Source organism: Nicotiana attenuata, unplaced genomic scaffold (assembly GCF_001879085.1).
Source record: "Nicotiana attenuata strain UT unplaced genomic scaffold, NIATTr2, whole genome shotgun sequence".
Lineage (NCBI taxonomy): Eukaryota > Viridiplantae > Streptophyta > Magnoliopsida > Solanales > Solanaceae > Nicotiana > Nicotiana attenuata.
The window spans coordinates 1-21,039 of NW_017673871.1; the positions used below are offsets into that span (position 1 = coordinate 1).

The following is a 21,039-nucleotide window of genomic DNA, read 5'->3' on the forward strand; positions in this document are numbered from 1 at the left end:
TCTGATTCAGAAGTTTTATATGGTATGATTGATTCTCTTACCTTATTTGAGCCCTAATTTGTACCGTTGATTGGCTCTCCCTATTCTAAAGGGTCTTTCCCAGATTTTCCGTATGATTTGATTGGCTAAATCCCCAATTAACTGGTTGATTTATTCGATTACCCTTGTTTTATGAACTGACATATCCTTACCTTATTTGTTTTTACCTCACTAAGTGCTATATATACTCTCATTCTGATTCTTCTAAGGACACGAACACTTAATTCAGAATACACACACACACACACAAATTCTCCCTTCTTTCTCCGCTACTTATGTTAAATCCAAGGCTAGACAGTGGCATTATACTTGCTTTACGTTCTGCACTTTGCCTCTTTAAACTGGCATGTCCCTAGTTCAATTCTGAAACTCAAACTCTGTGTGCTCCATGTCTATAAATCTATTCCTGCACTAGTTCGATTGGCTATGTATTCAATTTGTCTTCCTGTTTAGTGCTTTATTCAGCATGTCTAAATTTTGTTTTCTCTTGTTCAAACATGTAATTAGCATGTCTAGGTCTCACTTGCTTGTTGGATACTTGGCCAGCATGCTTATTAGTCTATGTTTACTCCTTTCAATTGGTGTGATTATGTTAGTAACTTAGTCTCCTAATGTACTTGATTGACCCTAATTATATGGCTAATCCTGTCCAATGCACCTCTGTCTTCAACATGACTATTCCTACACTCTGCCTCTATGTCTTAATTGCCTATTATCATGACTGACCTGTTAGGTCTCTGAATCTGTAGACTCCTAATTATTCTGTGCATTTGTCATCTATATGCTTCCCCCTTGTACCCTGATCATGTATCCCTGATTGAGCTCTATATGTTCCCAGCCCCCTAACCCTTGTTTGTAAAGTTGCCTGTTAAATGGTTGTGATTCTGGGCATTCCGAGTCTGTGTGATTGTATGTTTGAATATTTGTTCTTCTTAGAATTAATTTCAAAAACCTATTTTCCACTCTTAGTGCTTTCTCAAAACTGTTTTTATTCCTGAAAATTTTTTCACTCCTGAAACTTATCTCTATATTGCTTTTACTAAGTGTTTTTTAAACTATGTCAAGCACTCTCACTTTACTCTTAGACTATTAAATTATGCCTCTCTAGTGTGTGTACTGCCTAGGAATCCATGAGATTCCTCTAAACTCTGGCACACTGGGGGCTAGCCCTTCCACACTAACCAGTTCTCTATTTTAAGAAAGGGTCTTGATGTGAGCACTGCCCGGGATCCCTGAGGTCCTTAGGGAGCTTTGACACACCAGGACACACCATTGGCTGACACACCATTGGCTATGAGACTCTTGGCATTTGAGACTGTTCTGAAGGCCTGGCATCCCCAGGTTTACTTTGGGCCTAATTTAGGCTCCATATGGATAATTTATACTTATTTATGTAATTCATTCACTATTGGTCTGTAATAATTACTTTGTAAACAGATATTGGGGAAATTAGTAAACAGGGGGGATTATTATACATACTTTGTTGAGAATGGGTAGATATTATGCCTATAGGACTTAACATTAGTGTTTACATCCTAGAAGCCATGCCTATAGGACATTGCAATGTGCATCACTTGTGTGCATTGTAGATATCATGACTATAGGGTTCAAGCCCACTCCTGCAATCAGAAATCATTATTTTTGTGATATTTGACTATTCACATGCATTCTAGATACCATGCCTATAGGTTAAAAATCAGTCTTGCACGTTTAGATATCATGCCTATAAGTTTAAAGTTAATTTCTGCAATCATGCTAAATAAGTTCAGCGTATTTTAGCACTTAGAAATCATGCTCGTAGGGTCTAAAACCAATCTTACATTCTAGACACTATGTTTGTAAGTTTAAAATCAATCCTCGCATGCCAATCAGGTTTTAAAATTGATGCATTGTCTAAAATCAGTCCTCACATCTAGACAACATGCCTATAGGATCTAATAAACCCAAACTGTTTGTTTAAAATGGTTTTACTGGTTATTACACTTCTAATTGACGACTAGATATCATGCTCATAGGATATAGGCAAGCTTGTAAGGCGATTTAAAAATCCTGTAAAACTGTGATTTTGATTAACTATTCAGATTCAGCAATCCCCTCTAAAATCAGTAGACAAACTGATTAGGGATTGGTTCTCGCTTTAATAAAGCTTTGCATATGTTCTGATTTGTGTCCACCTAGATATCCTGTTATTAGGACTCTTTTCAAATGTCTAAAACACTGCTGTCTGAGACGTGCATTTGTTTGTTCTATTTATGGAGGTAATATGTGAGCCCCCTTAATTGTCTTTACTTGACAGTCCTAATTGTTTTGTTTGTCGCCTAGAATTTTCTCCTCTAATTACTGTAGGAGAGTCTAGATCCACCCTAACTAGAAGTCCTAAAATACCTTTGGGACTATATAAGTAAAGGGACGGGTAGTGCACCCATAGGATATATCTTACGGTTGCTAGAACGCTTTAGGCTATGACCAAGGGGAGGGAATTGGGTAGTAAAGGATATGATGACCTGTGCGTTAATTCTACGCGTAACCCCTCTAGTTGATGAAGGCTTACCGGGTATTGTACAGATGTGATCTCTATAGGCTGACAAACCTAGGACCTCCTTCATCCTATGTACGCTTAGACTGCTTAAAATTCCTTTATTGTACATATGTGCTTAGACTGCTTTCTTGTCAAGTTTTCTCTATCTTATATGTGTGCTTAGACTATTTATTTGTTAAACAACTAATTCACATAAATCAAGTTCGACCGAGACCCATCGTTGTGGATCGCGAGGGGTGCCTAACACCTTGCCCTCAAGGTTATCTCGAGCCCTTACCCTAATCTCTGGTAATGCAAACAAGTTATATGAGTTAATTGCTCTAGGTGCCCTAACGCACCTTAATCCGTTAGGTGGCGACTCTTCAAATTCAAATACCCAATTCCCGAAAGGAAATGAGTTGTTCCCAATGAATGACAAAACCCAGACTCTGCGAGGAAAAAGGGGGCATGACAGGAATTCATCGCGTTCATCTAGAAAAACATCATATGTCGTTTCGGCATCCCCAAAGAAATCAGCTGCGACAACGAACCTCAGTTCAGCGGGAAAAAGATGACTAAATTCTTCGAAAAATGGCATATCAAGCGGATACTCTCCACACCATATCACACGGCCGGCAATGGTCAAGCGGAGTCCTCCAACAAGACAATATTAAATATATTAAAGAAAAAGCTCGAGGACGCCAAAGGGCTATGGCCGAAACTGCTACCAGAGGTGTTATGGGCCTACCACACAACGCCAAAGACCATCACGGGTGAGACACTGTATTCACTGGTTTACGGTAACGACACAGTCATACCCGTCGAGGTCGGTGAACCCAGCCTGAGGTACTCCAATGAGAGCAGACCGAGCAATGACGAAAACAGAATACAAGACCTGGACGAGGTTGAAGAACGAAGGGACATGGCTCACATAAGAATGATAGCCCAAAAACGACAAGCAGAAAGGTATTCCAACAAGAAGGCCAAAGTACGACCGCTCAGAGTCGGGGACTACATCCTCAAAGCGAAAACATAGGAAACAAAAGACCCGAACGAAGGAAAATTGGGAACAAATTGGGACGGGCCATATAAAATCACAGCAGCAGCAAGCAAAGGAGCATTCCAGGGAAACAATGGAAGGAAAACTACTACAAAACAACAGGAATGTCGCCCACCTCAAATATTTCCACTTCTAAGAAATGACGCCACCTAGGTCGCACTCTTTTTCCCTCACCCGGGTTTTGTCCCAATCGGGTTTTCTCGGGGAGGTTTTTAACGAGGTGACAAGGGAGACGTCTTGATGTTCAAAATATAATTCATCGCCCAGCCTGCCGATAGCATCTCCAGGCCGGGCAATGAAGAGACTAGATACAAGGATATTACTCCGTTGAATGTACGAAATCGATATGTAACTCTAACACATGAATGAAATTACTCCAATGAACGTATGAAATCGACAAGTATCTCCAACGTATGAATGAAACAGGCACACAAGACACCCTATGGCTAAGGCCATCGCCACAAAAAGAGTTCGACACCACTCGAACCACGACGGGATAACATTTCGACACTAAGTCGAAATAACACCCCATGGCTAAGGCCATCACCACGAAAAGAGTTCGACACCACTCGAACCACGACGGATTAACATTTCGACATTAAGTCGAAATAACACCCCATGGCTATGGCCATCACCACGAAAAGAGTTTGACTTCGCTCGAACCACGACGGGTTAACATTTCGACATTAAGTCGAAATAACATCCCAATGGCTAAGGCCATCGTCAAAGAAAAGAGTTTGACTTCACTCGAACCACGATGGGATACTACTTCGGCACCAGCTGGAAAGTAACATCCCAATGGCTAAGGCCATCATTAAAGAAAAGAGTTCGACATTGGTAAACTATGACGGGATACTACTTCGATATCAGCTTGAAAGTAACATCCCTACGACCAAGGCCATTGCAAATGAAAAAAGTTCAAATTAAACTCACAACACAACGAGATTAATATTTCAACAAAGATTCGGAATAACATGACTGCGGCAAAGGTTATCGTCGAATAAACCGAAAAAAGGAAACAACTCAGAGGTACACGACCAAAATAATTTTCATTACAACAAATATATTACAAAGTGCTTGTCTTTTACAATGGGCTCAAAGATGCCCTCACAAAAATGGTGAAGCAAAAGTAAATACAACCGAATACTATGCCACATCATTCCCTGTGGCATACACCTCCTCGTACCAAGAATCGGAGGCAAGTTTGTTCGAATCATCAGAATTAATATCATCCCCACCAGGCGTGATGGGGTCATACCCACATGCCTCACGAGCTGCACGGGCCTTGGTATGCACATCCCGAAGCTCTGCCTCAAACGCCCTCCCTTTAGCATAAAGAGCCTTATACACATCGATCTGGGCTTCAGTGCGAACCCACAATTCATACAAATGGCGAGGCACGACAGGATCAGCCGAAGCATGGGATGTAGAAGGCTGCGACTGACGTCGCATGTCCTCCGTTCTCAAAGAAGCCACCTGTTCATTTAACGCGGACAATTCCGCCTCTAAATCTTGAATAAGCCCCTCAAGTCCCGCTACCTTAAGCGCAGACGCCTCCACCTCCTTGTCCCGCTCCAATTTACAAACACGTAGGGCGTCTTCTAAAGCCACTACCTTAGAGACGGCAGTTGCCCTATCCCTCTCGGCGTGGGCCAATCCATCACCATTTGTGCTCAATTCACTCTTAAGGTCAATGACCTCTGCTGCCTTCGTGTCTAGTTCGGCAGTTAAATGAGCCACCTTTGTTTGGAGGTCGGCGTTTTCGGCCATCACTCCCTAGTTTAGCTCAAGCTCATCTTTCCTGACCTTAAGGGCCGCCTCAAGCTCACTACAATGGGCAATGGCCTTAATAAGGTCCTCGTCTCGCTCTTTCAATTCTTCGACCTTACGCGCCAATTGATCCTCCCTCTGCTTAAGCCCATCGCGGAATAGCTGAAAGTCGTGAATCCTGAGTGAAGATATTGGCCATCGCACGATGCTTGGTGCGATATTCTTGATACTTAGAGGATATCTTCCCATAGATGGTCGTCCTCCTCTTTTCCCGGCGCTCGCGCTCGATCTCTATAATGGGGGTCTAATATGAAAAACAAAGTTAGAACAAAAAGATAGGCCAAGAATAGTAAAACAGATCCAACGACGAAAAGAAAAGAGAGGCATTTACCCGTAGAGCCATGCCGAAAATGCTCTGTGACAACCTACGTCACTCATTGCTCTAAGTGCCTCGCTCTCAGGAGCATCACATATGGGGCAAAAACGGACTCCACCTGATCACAGTTTGATAGCAAGTCGTAGTCCCCGGGGACGACTATGTGTTGGTCAGAACCCTCCGTTCTAACCTCTACGCGAGTGTGACGTTCCAAAAATTCTCGAACATCCCCTGGGTCGACGTCCGAACCTGAGCCGTCACCCTCGGTGCATAAGCCCCCTCCGACAGTAGATGATGTGCCACCCTCAGCGGAATGCACAGACCCCCTCCTTGGTATACTCCTTCTTTCCGGGGATACCTCCCCGCCAAGATAGCGTCCGCCATAAATGCGGGCACAGGTGCCGTCTCCGACACACCCGTCCTACTCTTACCAGTATCAACAGCCACCTCTTTCCCGAGCTCTACCCTCCTCTTTTTTCTGAACGGAGTTTCTTCCCCGTAAGAGGACTCATCCACGAGGTGATAGACCGGCAAAAAGGAGGTCTTTTCCCTCACAACCATATCACGGGAGGAGTCTCCCGCCTGCACCGGCTGAGCACGACCCTCTCGGACGGATTTCTCCAAATTAAATTGCATTCCTGCCGAGGCGATGGCCTGGAAAAATGCAAGGACTGGGGTCCTCCGCCTAGAAGCTCTACGACCTGTCGTCATAAGGAGTCGTATCAACAGATAATGGCAAATAGCCAAAGAGCGGTATAGAGGAAGACACTTACCGGATGAGACCTTCGTCCCAAAACGTTTCACAAAAGCAGGCCAGTCTCGGGTCTCCATTGCGTGAAGCAGTAAACGGGCTACCCAGTCCCTTATACCGACAATGGGACGGGGCACGCCCCATACCTACAAAAGAAATCCGCAAATAAATACTAAGTTGAACACAACAAAGAAAAAAGAGAGAGTAAAAGAAGTTGTGACACCTATGATTATCATTCCACCGCTCCGGGAATCCAGCGGGGTCCGACACAATGTGTTCAGTTCTAACGAAGAAATACTTATGCCAAAACTTACGGCTCGCCCGGTCGTCAGTTCCGACCACCAGCCCTTTGGTCCCACAGTGCCTCAAATGTACCATAGTACCCCTGTGAAAACTAGGGGAAAACAAGTGCAAGAGGTAGTGAATGTCAACTTCGCACCCTGCCAACTCCGCGTATTTTGTCAACACCAAAAATGTTTTATACGTGTACGGAGAAAGCTGCGCCGAGCAAACCTGGTAAAACTGACAGAATTCTTCCGCTAGCGGGAGAAAGGGGAAGGAATGACCAATTACAAAGGGTATTCTTAAAAAGTACAATACCCCGGTCTATGGACCTCCACGAAGTCCCTCCCTTCCGGAACCATCTCGACATGAGGAGGAATGCTATACTTAGTGCGGAGGGCATCTATATGGGCCTAATCGGTTTCGGACACTACCGGAACGGGAGTAGGAGGAGGATCTTTAAGAAAGTCACTTCGAGACATAGGGTGTCTCGGTAACAACTCATCTACGGTGGGAAAACTGTCCCACTCCCCCGCCATCGTGTCCTCACCACCGGAAGATAGCTCCATGGATAACGGGGTAGCGTCAGAAATCCCTTCACGTGACCGGTGTGTTCTACGCATATTTATGGCGGAAGGTGTGTTAATGAAACAAAAGAAACCAAGAACAATGAACGGGAGAGAGGAACTTAAGAAATCACAAAAACAAAGCTAAAGATACGAGAAGGAATAACCAGAGGAGAAATGGCCAAGAGTTTTTGAAAAAACAAATCCTTTACCTATTTATAGGGTTGGGTGGCGCTAGAATCGAAGCGAAAGGCTGCCCATGGCACCATAATCGAAGCGACAAGCCCTCAGTCTCTGTCTCGAGAAGACGCGTAATGATGATGCACGTGGAAGTGACGTAATTTCCCAATAGGACACACCACCCAGGATATCGCGAAGTGCACTGCTCTTCCGTCATTAGTCAAACCGTTATGATTCGCAAACCAAATTTCTCTGCAGGTATATGCGAAGTCCGCTTATCAAGGATGCATAGGGCCGCAACCTCGACAAGCGGAGGGACTAACTGTATAGGTTCAAATTTGGACGACCACGACCATTACTAAATACGGCAAGGAACGAGGTCCTTACGATATAGCATCCTTTGGTCGTTATAAAGGGTGACGACCAATAGTGGTTAGCGAACGCCCGACGTCTGCAGTAGTGTTAGCGTAGTAGGAGACAATAGGAATATGCTTTTCGAATATTCTTTGTGCTGTACCTTTTTAGGGTTTGAAAGAGGATTGTCCCTTATAAATAGGAGGAAAACGCCCTGTAAAGGGGGATCAGAAAGTGAATACGAAAAAGACAACTTTGCTTGCTAATACAGATCTGAAATCCTTACATCATCTTATCTTGGTCAATCGTATTCATTACAATATTTTTCTACACTTGAAGTTATCTCATTTATGAGTAATCATTTGGTTCCGACATACTAGGAAGCATTGTTCATCTTGTTCTTCTCTTACATCATTTAATCTAGATTTTATTATACTTGGCTGAGATTTACCTCTTCATCTTCATTAATTGATTTAATGAAAAGGCTTCGATATCTTTTGATCAAACATCTAGTTTCATGCTTCAATAAATAAAATTTTCAACTAGTATCATATGATGAAACAATTTCTGAAACACCAAGAATGAACATATCACATATAATTCTCCTATAATGAAGTATCATTACACCTATATGTATGTCCATGTGCAATTTTTGGAGAGATTTAAACCTTAAAACTAGTCAAAGCATATGCATTCTCAAATTTAAGGGCTAACGTTAGATGTGTTCGTTTTTCAATTAGAAGGAATAATATATATATATATATATATATATATATATATATATTGTGTGTGTGTTACTTTATAGTGACAGTATTCCACCTAGGATGTACATAAAACTCGTGACTCTTTTATTTTGTTAATGCATAAATAAATAAACACCGTTTTGATGAAAAAAGCTACTTAAGAAACTTATGTTTGGTATACGCTTCTTCTTTTAATGGCTAATGCTAATTTAAATGGGAGAAATTCAAAAATAACAGATTTATAAGTGGTCATTCAAAAATAGTTACAGTTTCAAAAGTAATCGAGATTTAGCCATTTTTCATGTAAAGATAAATCTGAACGAAAATACTGTTCAAAATTCGGAAAATACTCTAGCATAATATACTGGAATTCCAGTATAATATACTGGACTTCCAGCATAATATACTGAAGTTCCAGTATAATATACCGGTCCAGCATAATATGTTGGAAGTTCATACACATATGTTCCAATCTCCAGTATATTATGCTGGAACTTTTCGCGTGTTGGAGTTCCAGCATAATATGCTGGAAGTTCATACACAGGTGCACCGATCTCCAGTATATTATGCTGGAACTTTCTATTTTGCAGCAAAATAGTGGCTATTTTTCAATGACTTTGAAAACGCTGACTATTTTTCAATGACCAGTCCGAAAATTGGCCAGTCCGTGCTATTTTTATAAGATCCTTAAACCAAAAATAAAAATGTTGGGTTGGAACCAAGGCCGGCTCGTTGGGCCATTTGCCAAATTTAACAAGTATTGCTCAGTCGCGACTCGTCACTAGCTAAAACACAAAATCCATGGCGCAGGTGCTGAGCCTACGCATTCCAACCCCAACACACACGCAGCACCACCGCACCTTATCGTTGACGCGGCCGTCCCTGCTAACTTTACACACTATTCCATCCTCCAGCTCCGAGAATAGTTTCAGTTCTCTACAACACAAACTCAATTGCAATGGCAGATTTTCTTGCCTCTTCTCTCATAACCGCAAACAGGTACTTTTTTTTTTTGATGAAGTAAGTAGTCAAACAGGTACTAAAGTTTAAGCTTTTTGTTTCACAATCTAGGCTTTCATTGTAAAGAAAATAATTGGGCATCTGAACTTAATTTGATTTTGAATATGCCACTGATTAAATTGAGGATAAGAAGAAAAAGGGTACTAGAATATTAAATGGGTTTTATGTTTTTGCATTTTTTGGGGTTTATTATTGCTGCTGATTTATCATAGTGTTTGTACTTGTGTGCAACAACAACAATAAATCCAGTATAATCCCACAAGTGGGATTTGGGGAGGGTAGCACGAGTGAGTACGCGCACCTTACCCCTACAGTGAATTTAGATAGACTGTTTCCAGTAGACCCTCGACACAAGGAAAAATGAAAATAGTGTTTGTACTTGTGTGCAAGGGAGAAAATGTTTGAACTGCATGAATGAACAAATTGTTTTCACTATTAGTGTGACTTGGGCTAGAAAGTGAAACTGTTTGGTGTGTAAACTATTTCATCACATTCTGCTCGAGTGCTTATTGATACCTCAGCGTCCTGGAGTTTGTACATAACAGATATAGTGAATAAGCTACGAGTTCAGCTGAACCTAGTAGCTTTGGCTTAGACCCTATTATAAATACAAGTACTAGGTTTCGAACCCATTAAATTAGATGGGATGTGGTAGAATTCTAAATCCTAACCATAAAGTTCTAATCTTGGATCCGCCTTTGTACGTAGGTACTAGGTAGAATATCTAGCATATTTTGATTGCATGAGTATTGCATCCAATTTGGCAGTCTCTCTCTCCTATCGCATGCTAATTTAATTGTGCCTATTCTAAATCCTATCTGAAACCTAAAGGATTTGATTGACTTGAAAAGAGGATATCACAAGTAAATATGTATGAAGTTTTAAATTTGGAGAACAAGGTTCTCCACTTGATTTCGTACCTTATATAATGAAGGGCCACGAACGTCTGTTTTCCCCTGTTTGTATCTCTCTTGTATTGCCATAATTTTCGAAGGAGAGTAACCACCACTTTCTGAGGTTGCTCCACGATTTGGTAAAATCATTAATTTCAAATGCTTTTGATATATTGAACTTTTGTTCTTTACATCCTGCATTGTGTTTTCCGCAAGCTTAGATTCTTGAATTTACACGGAGTTGAGGTTACTGGAAGAGTAATTCTGTGCTAGGTCTGGATCTCCTTGGTATGTTGTATTCTAATTAGTCCTACACTCCTACTAGTGAAGATGAGGAGTTTAAACCGCTATTTGATCCTGATCTGTGATAGTTCAGGAAACATGGATTCGGTTTTTTATAAGTTGAGTTGAACAAGTGGTGGAGCTTTTTGAACAAAAAGATGTGTGGAAGAAGTAGTGAGGACCGAGGGCAGCCACTGGGGCTAGATCCATATCCAGCCATCTGCATCATGGTGGTTCAAGCTTTTGTTTCTATCCAGGGCTGGCGAGTTTGATATATGTTAAGGGTGAGATTCACTAGCCTATAATTGGCAGAGGAAGTTTAAAAGCTTTTGCTGATCATTATCACACATACTGGTGGTGAATAAATTCAGATAAGTATTTGCCTTCGTGGTTGTTGGATGGATAATTGTATGGTGGGAGGAAGATAGGAGACAGAGCTATTTTCGCTATTAGAACCATAATAACTACCATTAGAACCATAATAACTACCATTACTAAACGTTTGTAACTTGTCTTTTATTTCAAATTGACTACAAATAATAAAACTGACTTCAACTAAATGTAGCAATCAGTTTTGCTTTCCGCAAGTTAAATGAGATTTAGGTTATTGCTAGCATCATAATAATAATGATATAACCCTCAGGGGTTGGCCTGGTGGCAATAGACTTGAGCCTTGGGGTTTGCTCCCTTTCAAGGTCTCAAGTTCGAAACTCACTGGGTGCAAACAATTTCTGAGGGCCATCGGACTGGGTAAAACCTGAATTAACCGTGGTGCACTTGCGGGAAACTCCTTGCCGAGGGCCTGTGCACCCCCGGGATTAGTCGGGGCTCTTAGAGACTCGGACACCCGGTGCAAATAAAAAAAAATAAATAATAATAATAATAATGATATACTTTTCTTTGCTAAGTTTTCATTTTCACAAAGCTTTCCAGTTGGTGTGTTATAATGGGGAGTAGCAGATTGTTAGCTCGCTGCAATCTTAGCTTTAATGAAAACTGTTACACATTAGCACTCTTATGTACTGAAGTTAAGCTCCAGAAATTTCACTTGAAATGAACCAGGCACTGGGCTTTTGGATCCCCTCAGAAGAGGAGTCCACAAGCTAATGTTTATGAGGTTTCTTCAGCCATATTTAACCTTACAGTACCTATCTCAATTTCTAGGTCATGCGCCTTCAGACCTTAGGAGTTAGGAGGCATTATCTCATTGGATTATGTACCTTGGTGCTAACTTTTTTGACTTATGTACCTTGGTAATTCCTATTTGTATTATCTTGGTGAAAACAAGAGATGTATTGAAGTTTTCTACTAATTGATGTTGGTAGCTATAAGAGGAAATAGAAGTTTAGTGTAGCCATGTTTGGGAACAAAGCAGGACTTCTGGATGTAGCTATAATTTCTCATGTTCTTAAAATTCGGTTAAAGTGACTCCATGCGAAATTTATAAAAAACAAATGTTTCCTTTTTCTTTTATAAGTGCCTTCCAATTTCTACGAGGTCATTACTTATCTGTTGCGTCTTTTCATATATAAACAGGAGGAGGCTAGAAAAGCTTTAGAAAGTGCTCTGGGAGGAAAGAAAAGTGAGTATGAGAAATGGGATAAAGAAATTAAACGGAGGGAGGAAGCAGGTGGAGGAGACAATTCGGGTGGAGGCGGTTGGTGGGGTAGATGGTTTGGTGGCTCTGGCGACGGCCATTTCTGGCAGGAAGCTCAACAAGCAAGCCTTGCTATTTTGGGTATTATCGTCATGGTGAGCAATTGTATAAGTTTCTTTATAACAGTCTCTTTCGTAGCTTTAAGATTGCAACTAATATGGTTATTACTCACTTCCACTTGTCTCTTATTCTTAGTTGCATAAGCTTCTGTATACTCCCTCTGGTCTGTTTTACGTGACATTCTTTCCTTTTTAACCTCTTCAAAAAAAGAACGATACCTTTCTATATTTAGAAACAATGACTTTAAACTTCACTTTCTATCCTTAATGGCATTATTTTCTAGTTACAGAAATGTCATGGCATGTTTATGATCACAAAATTTCAGAAGTTCCCTTTTTATTTAAAAAAAAAAAACTCCGTATGCTAAGTCAAACACCTTCACATAAAATGAAACGGAGGGGTAGGAGTTTCTTCTGTAGCTATATGATTCAATTAATATGGTTATTCCCCACTTCCACTAGTCTTTTATTAATCAAAATACTTTTGTTTCTAAAACTGCAGTACTTGATAGTTACAAAAGGAGATGTGATACTTGCTGTCATATTCAACCCTCTGCTCTTCACATTGCGAGGAGCAAGGAACGGGTTTACTTATGTAACATCACAGATTATGAGAAAAGTATATCCAGCAAGCCAAGACAGCTTTGGTACTGTTTCTCAGGAGGAAGTTTCTTCGCATGTTTCTGCCAAAGACAGCGTTGCTAGAAAATGGGGTAGCGATTGATCACTTGTTCGCTAGCAAGTCCTCCTCTTCTCCTTTTTAAGATTGTATTCTGATATTATTACTTAGTTCTTCCGGTTAGCTTTTTATTCAGTGTGGAGAGGGGGATTTGATAGGCAGGGAGGGGATTATGAAAGGAGGATTTGGCTCCTTATATGAGAGATCCATAGAGAGTTTTTGGCTAAGCATTAGGTGAAAATTGAATCATCAGCTCCAAGTTATTCTAATCTTAACATTTGAAATGGAAATATACACAATTTTGTAATGTTTTAATGTGATTACTATACTATCTTTTGTGTTGACTGCTGAAGAAAGAAGGAAAATGGGCTTTATGCATTTGGTTTTCCTATCCCAAATGAAGTAGGTGAAACTCATGGAAGATTAGGTTGCAAATTTCAATAGACACAAAAAACTCTAGTTATTTTCTTTCCATCTACTCTAATTCTTGGTCGGTAGGATTATTGGTATTCGTGTTAGTGAAAGGTAGGAGGTACTTGATGGAACACTGGAGGTGCGAACAAGCTAGCCTAGACAAGGCGGGTTATTAAATGAAAAAGTAATTAATTTAATGGACATACAATAATAACATATCCAGTATTATCCACACCGTGGGGTGTAGGGAGGGTAGTGTGAACGCAGATTTTACCCCTACCTTGTGAGGATAGAGAGGTTGTTTCCAATAGACCTTCGGCTCAGGAAAGCATAAGCACCACATTAACGAAAATATAGACAAGAAGGGACAGTACCAAAAAGCCATATAAGAGCAGAATAAAAACAACAAGATAGAAAACAACGGTTAGTCATAAAAGCCTACTACCAATAGAAAGCGAGACTGCGTGCCAATACTACTGTTATGAACACTCTAGACTACCTACTCTACTACCTTAATCCTTGACCTCCATACCTTCCTATCAAGGGTCATGTCCTCGGTCAGCTGAAGTTGCGCCATGTCTTGCCTAATCACCTCTTCCCACCTTTTCTTTGGCCTACCTCTACCTCTCCGTAGGCCCTTCAATGTCAACCTCTCACACCTCCTCACAGGGGCGTCTGTGCTCATCCTCCTCACATGACCAAACCACCTAAGCCGCGCTTCCCGCATCTTGTCCTTAATTGGGACCACACCCACCTTGTCGCGAATAACCTCATTTCTGATCCTATCTAACCTGGTGTGCCCGCACATCCATATCAACATCCTCTCTCTGTTACCTTCGTCTTCTGGACATGAACGTCTTGACTGGCCAACACTCAGCCCATACAACATCGTTGGTCTGACCACCGCTATGTAAAACTTACCCATAAGTTTCGATGTCACCTTCTTGTCACACAAAACACCGAAAACGAGTGTCCATTTCATCCATCCTGTCCCAATACGATGTCTGACATCTTTATCAATTTCCTCATTCCCAAATAATGGACATGCAACCAACCTTATTAATTTAATGAAAAAGTAATTAATTTAATGGATATACAACCAGCCTTATTAATTTACTTATGCATTTCCATGATGAAGAAGCCATGATTTTGGATGTGTTCATGGTAATAATAGTGTCCCCATTAACAACAGCATTATAATTTTAAACTTGTCATGTCTAGGACTTCTTTGACCACGAACCATCATTAGCAACAAAGAGGAAAACAAAGTTTCTAAACTTTTCTCTCTAATAGAGGAAAGGAGAAAAAGAGTAAACAAGAAATATTATTTCCACAATATTCCTTAATTATGTTTGCGTGATTCATTCCAAAAAGATTCACCAATCATCACTCATAGTTAATATTCCTTTAGGACGTTCATTAATCATGCTAATTATAATTAAATCGTTTGGGAATATACCAAGAAGTTCTTAACACGTATCAAAATAAATTGAGATTTTTTCTTTCCTATACCATATATGAAATCATATTACCAAAAATGTGCATAGTTTCTAATTTACCCGCCCTGTCCACATTTTTTCTACAGTTATTATACCAATCATTAAATACTAATTAATAGTAGCTGAATCTTCCTAATTTGTCAAGCTAAAATTCAGGAACAGAATATTCTAAAAAGATTTGGCGTAAATCAGATCAAATCATATCACGAAAATCCTTTATCTTCAACTTATAATCAAATTCTGTTCTTCGATATTCTCACAATCGCTACAAATCAAAATCTCAGTTCGTCGAAATCAGAAGCTCAATTTCAAATTGTAGAAATCAGTTCTACAAATCTCAGTTTGTCGACTTTTTTCCTCAACGCACTAATCAAAAAAGCGACAAAATATTCAACAAATTCAAGTCAAATTGTAGAACTCAATTCTGCCGATTCTCTGTTCTTCGTCTTTTTTTGTCAATCAAAAAACTCAAAAAAGCGACAAAAATCTCGTACACTTATGATTAACGGATACGATCCTAAGTTTTTATTCTCCTTTTTTGTCTCCATATACACACTAACCCCCATATTATTCCTAATCTCCATTGGAGGACAATTCTCATTCACAATGTATTTGATTTCTACAATTTTTTTCGAAGTATCAATCATTAATTGCTCTGCAATTGTAGAAATCAACATACTGTAACTTGCATCCTCATCGAGCACAATGCCATCAACTTGTAAATCTCTAAATCTGCCATAGCTATCCCAATTGCCATTAAAATGTAGCATGATTGGGATTTTGGACATGACTGCGTGTCGTTGCTGAGGTATTCTTCAATGGAATTGGCTATTACAAATGAGAACACAAGTGCAGGTTTGTTATGTTTCAAATTCTATAGAAGTCTGCTTTTACGATAATATCTACAAAATTCCTACATTTATCTACAAATAAACTACAAATCAATTTTAGGATGTATAAAGCAATATTGTTTTCATGCTTATCAACAAAATTACTACATTTATACTACAATTAAGCTACAATCCATGTTGAAAGAAAATTGACTACAAAATTTTCTATTCATCTACAAATATTCTACAAAATTGTAATGACACTGTTTATCTTTATTTTCATGCAGGTTCGTTTAGGACAATACAGTTACTTGATATGCCAGCGTCTCTTGTCATAGAGGAATATCAAAGTGAAATAATAACTGAAGATACACAAAGTATTATCGAAGAAGGACAAGTGTATCAAGACAAGCAAACAATTGCAACTGCAATGAGGCATTATTCTGTCATGCACAAGTTCCAATTCAGGGTTAAAAGATCTAGCCACAGAAGGTATGAAGATATTAATTGCGAAAAGACCTTTATAAAGTATTTTCCTTGTGATATGTAGATGAAAAGTAGTTATATTGTATAGTGTGTTACTTTATGTTAAAACAATCCTTTTGTTAAATCTACATTGATAACTTGTATTATAAATGTATTTTTGGTAGCTACTGGCTTATATGCGTTGCAGAAAACTGTAATTGGCACTTCAAGGCAACATCAATTAATGATTCTGCAATGTTCAAGATCAGGAGTTTCAATCGACAACACACATGCACCTTAATGGACGATACATTCATACAACGCAAACGTACTGCAGTTGTAGTTGGTAGCATGGTCATGCCAAAGTATTGTGATCCCAAGACAGTTTACAAACCAAAGGACATACAAACTGACATGTTGTCCCAACACGGAGTGAACCTAAGCTACATGCAAGCATGGAGGGCAAAGGAAAAGGCTTTACAGTTATTGAGAGGTCATCCGGCTGACTCCTACAACAAATTACCAAAATATTTTTATATTCTTGAGAAGACGTATCCTGGTTCAGTTGTTAAATTGAAGCAAACAACAGATGAATGCTTCTTATATGCATTTGTTGATCTTTGTACATCAATAAGTGGTTGGGAATATTGTAGACCAGTAGTAGTGGTTGATGGACATTCTTAAAGACAGCCTACAGGGGAATTATGCTGACAGCAAGCACAATGGATGCATCAGGTAAAATTGTAGTTATTTTGTAGTTATTTTGTAAGCAGTTTATAAATTGTGGATACATTGTAGATATATTGTAGTTTATATGTATTTGTGTTTTTATATGCATTTTCAAAGCTGCCAGTTAATTATTTTTTTACTAATAATGTAGGTAATATATTGCCTTTGGCATATGCTGTGGTTGATTCGGAAAACGACGCATCGTGGAAGTGGTTTTTTGAGCAACTCAAGCAAGCATATGGCGAAAGAACTTCAATGTGTGTTGTTTCAGATAGGAATGAGAGTAGCTTGAAGGCAACATCAATTGTCTATCCGGGCGTGCCACACTACTCTTGCATGTGGCATATTTGGACAAATATAAGGGCAAAGTTCAAGAAGGGTCATCTACAATTAAATGAATTGTACTTTGCTACAACAGGGTCATACACTCTGGATGAATTTAATGAAAGGATGTCGAAGATTAAAGAGATAGACCCGCGTGTTAAATCATACCTCTATGATATTGGCTATCATAGATGGTCAAGAGTACATGCAACGGTGAATAGAACTTAGATTATGACATCAAATATTGCAGAGTCGTTGAATGCTGTAACAAAATATGCAAGAGAGCTGCCAATATTTGACCTATTAGAGTATATGAGGGCACTTCTTGAACGTTGGACGAAAGAGAAGTTAGGCAAAGGGTACTTTCACATACCTTGGGTACAAATTCAACAAAGAATTGGAGAAAAACAGTACATTATCTCAGAAGCTTAGGGTAAGATCTGCTTATTTGGTGCAGAAAAATAATATTTTAATATACAGTATTTCCAGATTGTAGATAAATTGTAGACAAATTGTAGTTAATTTGTAGATTGTAGATAAATTATAGATAAGTTAGAGATAATATATTTTTATGATTGTAAATATTTTTCTTTCTGTTTGTTATGTAATTGTAGGTGAGGGCTTCAACAGATCATATCCATACTGTGATAGATGGTGTGAAGCGGTACATTGTGTGTCTTGAAAGCAAGAAATATACTTGTGGCCAGTTCCAACTTGATGAACTTCCATGTGCGCATGCTTTGGCAGCTTTAAGAGACAGGAATGAAGGATATGAAAACTATTGCTCTCCGTATTACACAAGGGAGAGCCTACTGCGTACATATGAAATACCAGTAAATCCCCTTCCTGATGAAAGCAAATGGAATGTGCCACAACATATATCTGATGAAGTAGTAAATCCACCTACGGGAGAGAAAAAGCAGCCAGGAAGACCTCAAAAGGAAAGATACAAAACATATGATGAATTAAAGTCAAAGAAGTACAAGGTTTCATGTGGAAACTGTGGAGGTGAAGGGCATAACAAAAGATTTTGCAAGAATGCACCCAAAAAAAATAAATATCATGTAGTTAGAATAGTATTTCAAAACAATGGTTAGTGTGTTCAAGTTAACAGAATTTTGTGTGTAATCGTTTAAGTTTTTAAAGATTATAATGTAGTTAACTTCAATTTGTTTCTGTGTTTGTTAACATATTTTTCTGTATTGTGTCAAGCATCTACCTCCATTTTTTACATTCTGTACATAGCAGTTAATATTTATTATCTACAATGTAACTACAAGTTTAAAAAAAATTAATTTAACTTGAACTGGCAGTTATATACAGAAACTAAATACAACTGGAGGTAAATCCCTACAAATTATATACATATTCAACTATAAAATTATATACAATCTCAACATTCAGTGTTTTCAGATTGTAGATAATTTGAAGTTTTTTTTGTAGATAATTTGTATTCTGACAACATAAGAACTACGTTTAAGATAATGAAGAACAATTGCTGTAAATATTAAACAACTGGAGGTAAAACCACCAAGTTATTTTCAAGTGAACTACTAAACTGGATAGAAATTAACAAAACAAAAGGTCTGCTACAATAAAAACACAAAGGAATTGTTCAGAAAGTTGTGTACTATACTTATCCTACAAACTAGCATCAACTAAATTACATATACATGACACTACTTCTTCTTTCTCTGTACTCTTGTTTTCTCATTCAATGTAGGTGCACCCTTCCTCCTTGCTAGTCTGCTTGTAACATCACTTTCACTGATTGACCCATCTTCCTGCTTCTTTGTAGCATAGTTCCATAGGAGCGCTCCATAGCGTCTATGATGTTGGTCAATATCAGAAAGGTCTTCTGCGGGAATTGACAAATCTCCAAGGCTAACATACTCCGCAAAGGCAGCAACAAATACACCACAATCGCTGTAGAATACAAAATTTAAAAAATATTTACCAAATGATTAGAAATAAAAAAAGAATTAAATGCATAGAAAGAGAGAATAGATTTTTTACAGTGACCCTTCTTTTTGCTGTGGAATCTCTCCAACGAGCCACTGAATGTTAAGAGGGTCGGTAACTGATTTTTCGATGTATGCCTTTGTAGTCTTGAAGTTAATGTCTTTACGCTTCCCATAGAAACCAGTGCATGACAAATACAAAGGGATAATAACAGAAAACTTATCAACACAGGATTCAACAGCTTGATGGTTATGTGAAGAGATCATAGAATCATATGCATAAAGTTGCCTGTCTGCAATGTCGAAAACAACCAACACCCAATGAAATTTTTCTACAATATTGACGGGCATGATCACATAGTCAACTTCATCCCATGCAATATGGCAAGTAGTCTATACCCCAAAATAAATTCTGCAACAACATCTTGGGGTTTAACAACAGAATGCCTCTTTTTTGGAGGTGAATTTATGAACTTTTCATAAATTTGTTCCATCCTGGTCTTGAACACACAATCTGTTGTGGTTAACCTAGTCGTGTTATTGGGGCCATACTTGCCTCTTTTCCTCAAGTAATACATTAAAACATTAATGTGCTGCAACCAAAAATAGTTGGCATATAAACAGCAAGTCAACTTCAAATAATCTACATATAACTACATTATAACTACAATTAACTACAAAACAGAAACAAAAAATATAAAATGATGTCTAAGAACAGTTCTACAATTTAAACTACAAAACAACATTTAGAATTATGCCTACATCATATCTACAATTTATACTACAAATCATCTTCATATATTATAGATATCTATAAAATAAATACAATTAAACTACAAAACAGAAGACAAGATATCTACAAAGCATATATTGGAAATAGACTCCTTGATACTTACCGAGTCATTGAGGACTTGACCGGGGTGAGCCAGGGAATAGAACCATTCCTTCTTATCAACCTTTTCCACTCCAAGGTCTAACCAAGGCTTAATTTGGTTATCCTTTATGGAAAACGGAGCCTTCCTCCTGTGACAACAAAAAAATGACAAAAAAATTGTAGATTGAATTAGATATGTAAAAGATAAATGCGGAAATGCAATTGTCAAATTATGCATGTGACAACACGGCCTGTCGTCACGTGAGTTACCGCCCCGTTTTCCCCGTTTTCCCCGTTTTCTGCTTTTTCATGCTTCAATATAAGAGTCTTGTGTGAACGAGTTGATTTGGATTGGTTTTAGAAGGAAATGAGACACTTAGTCTCTTTAAGGAAGGTTTGTTTTGGAAAAGTCAACCGGACGTTGACTTATGAGTAAGAGGACTCGGATGTGTTTTCCCGTAATTTGGTTAGCTTCGGGAGATGATTTGTGACTTAGGAGTGTGATCGGAATTGATTTTGGAGGTTCGGTGTAGAATTAGGCTTGAATTGGCGAAGTTAGTATTTTGGCGAATTCCGGTTGATAGGTGAGATTTTGATTCGAGGGTTGGAATGGAATTCCGAGAGTTGCTGTAGCTTCGTTAGGTGATTTGGGATGTGTGTGGAAAACTTCAGGTCATTCGGAGGTGTTTTGGTCGGGTTTTTGATCAAATGCGT

The 21,039-nt window shown here is 39.0% G+C and overlaps 2 protein-coding genes across 2 annotated transcripts; both read left to right on the forward strand.

The window, feature by feature from the left end:
• The first annotated feature begins 9,362 nt into the window (after positions 1-9,362).
• LOC109217515 lies at positions 9,363-13,573 on the forward strand. The gene is made up of 3 exons (XM_019381772.1): positions 9,363-9,638; positions 12,371-12,586; positions 13,053-13,573. Exons 1-3 carry the CDS (start codon positions 9,441-9,443, stop codon positions 13,272-13,274), a joined length of 636 nt encoding a protein of 211 aa, XP_019237317.1. The 5' UTR covers positions 9,363-9,440; the 3' UTR covers positions 13,275-13,573.
• A 2,387-nt stretch (positions 13,574-15,960) lies between these two features.
• On the forward strand, positions 15,961-17,121 carry LOC109217506. Its single transcript, XM_019381762.1, has 3 exons — positions 15,961-15,997; positions 16,260-16,464; positions 16,623-17,121. Exons 1-3 carry the CDS (start codon positions 15,961-15,963, stop codon positions 17,119-17,121), a joined length of 741 nt encoding a protein of 246 aa, XP_019237307.1.
• Positions 17,122-21,039: the final 3,918 nt, after the last annotated feature.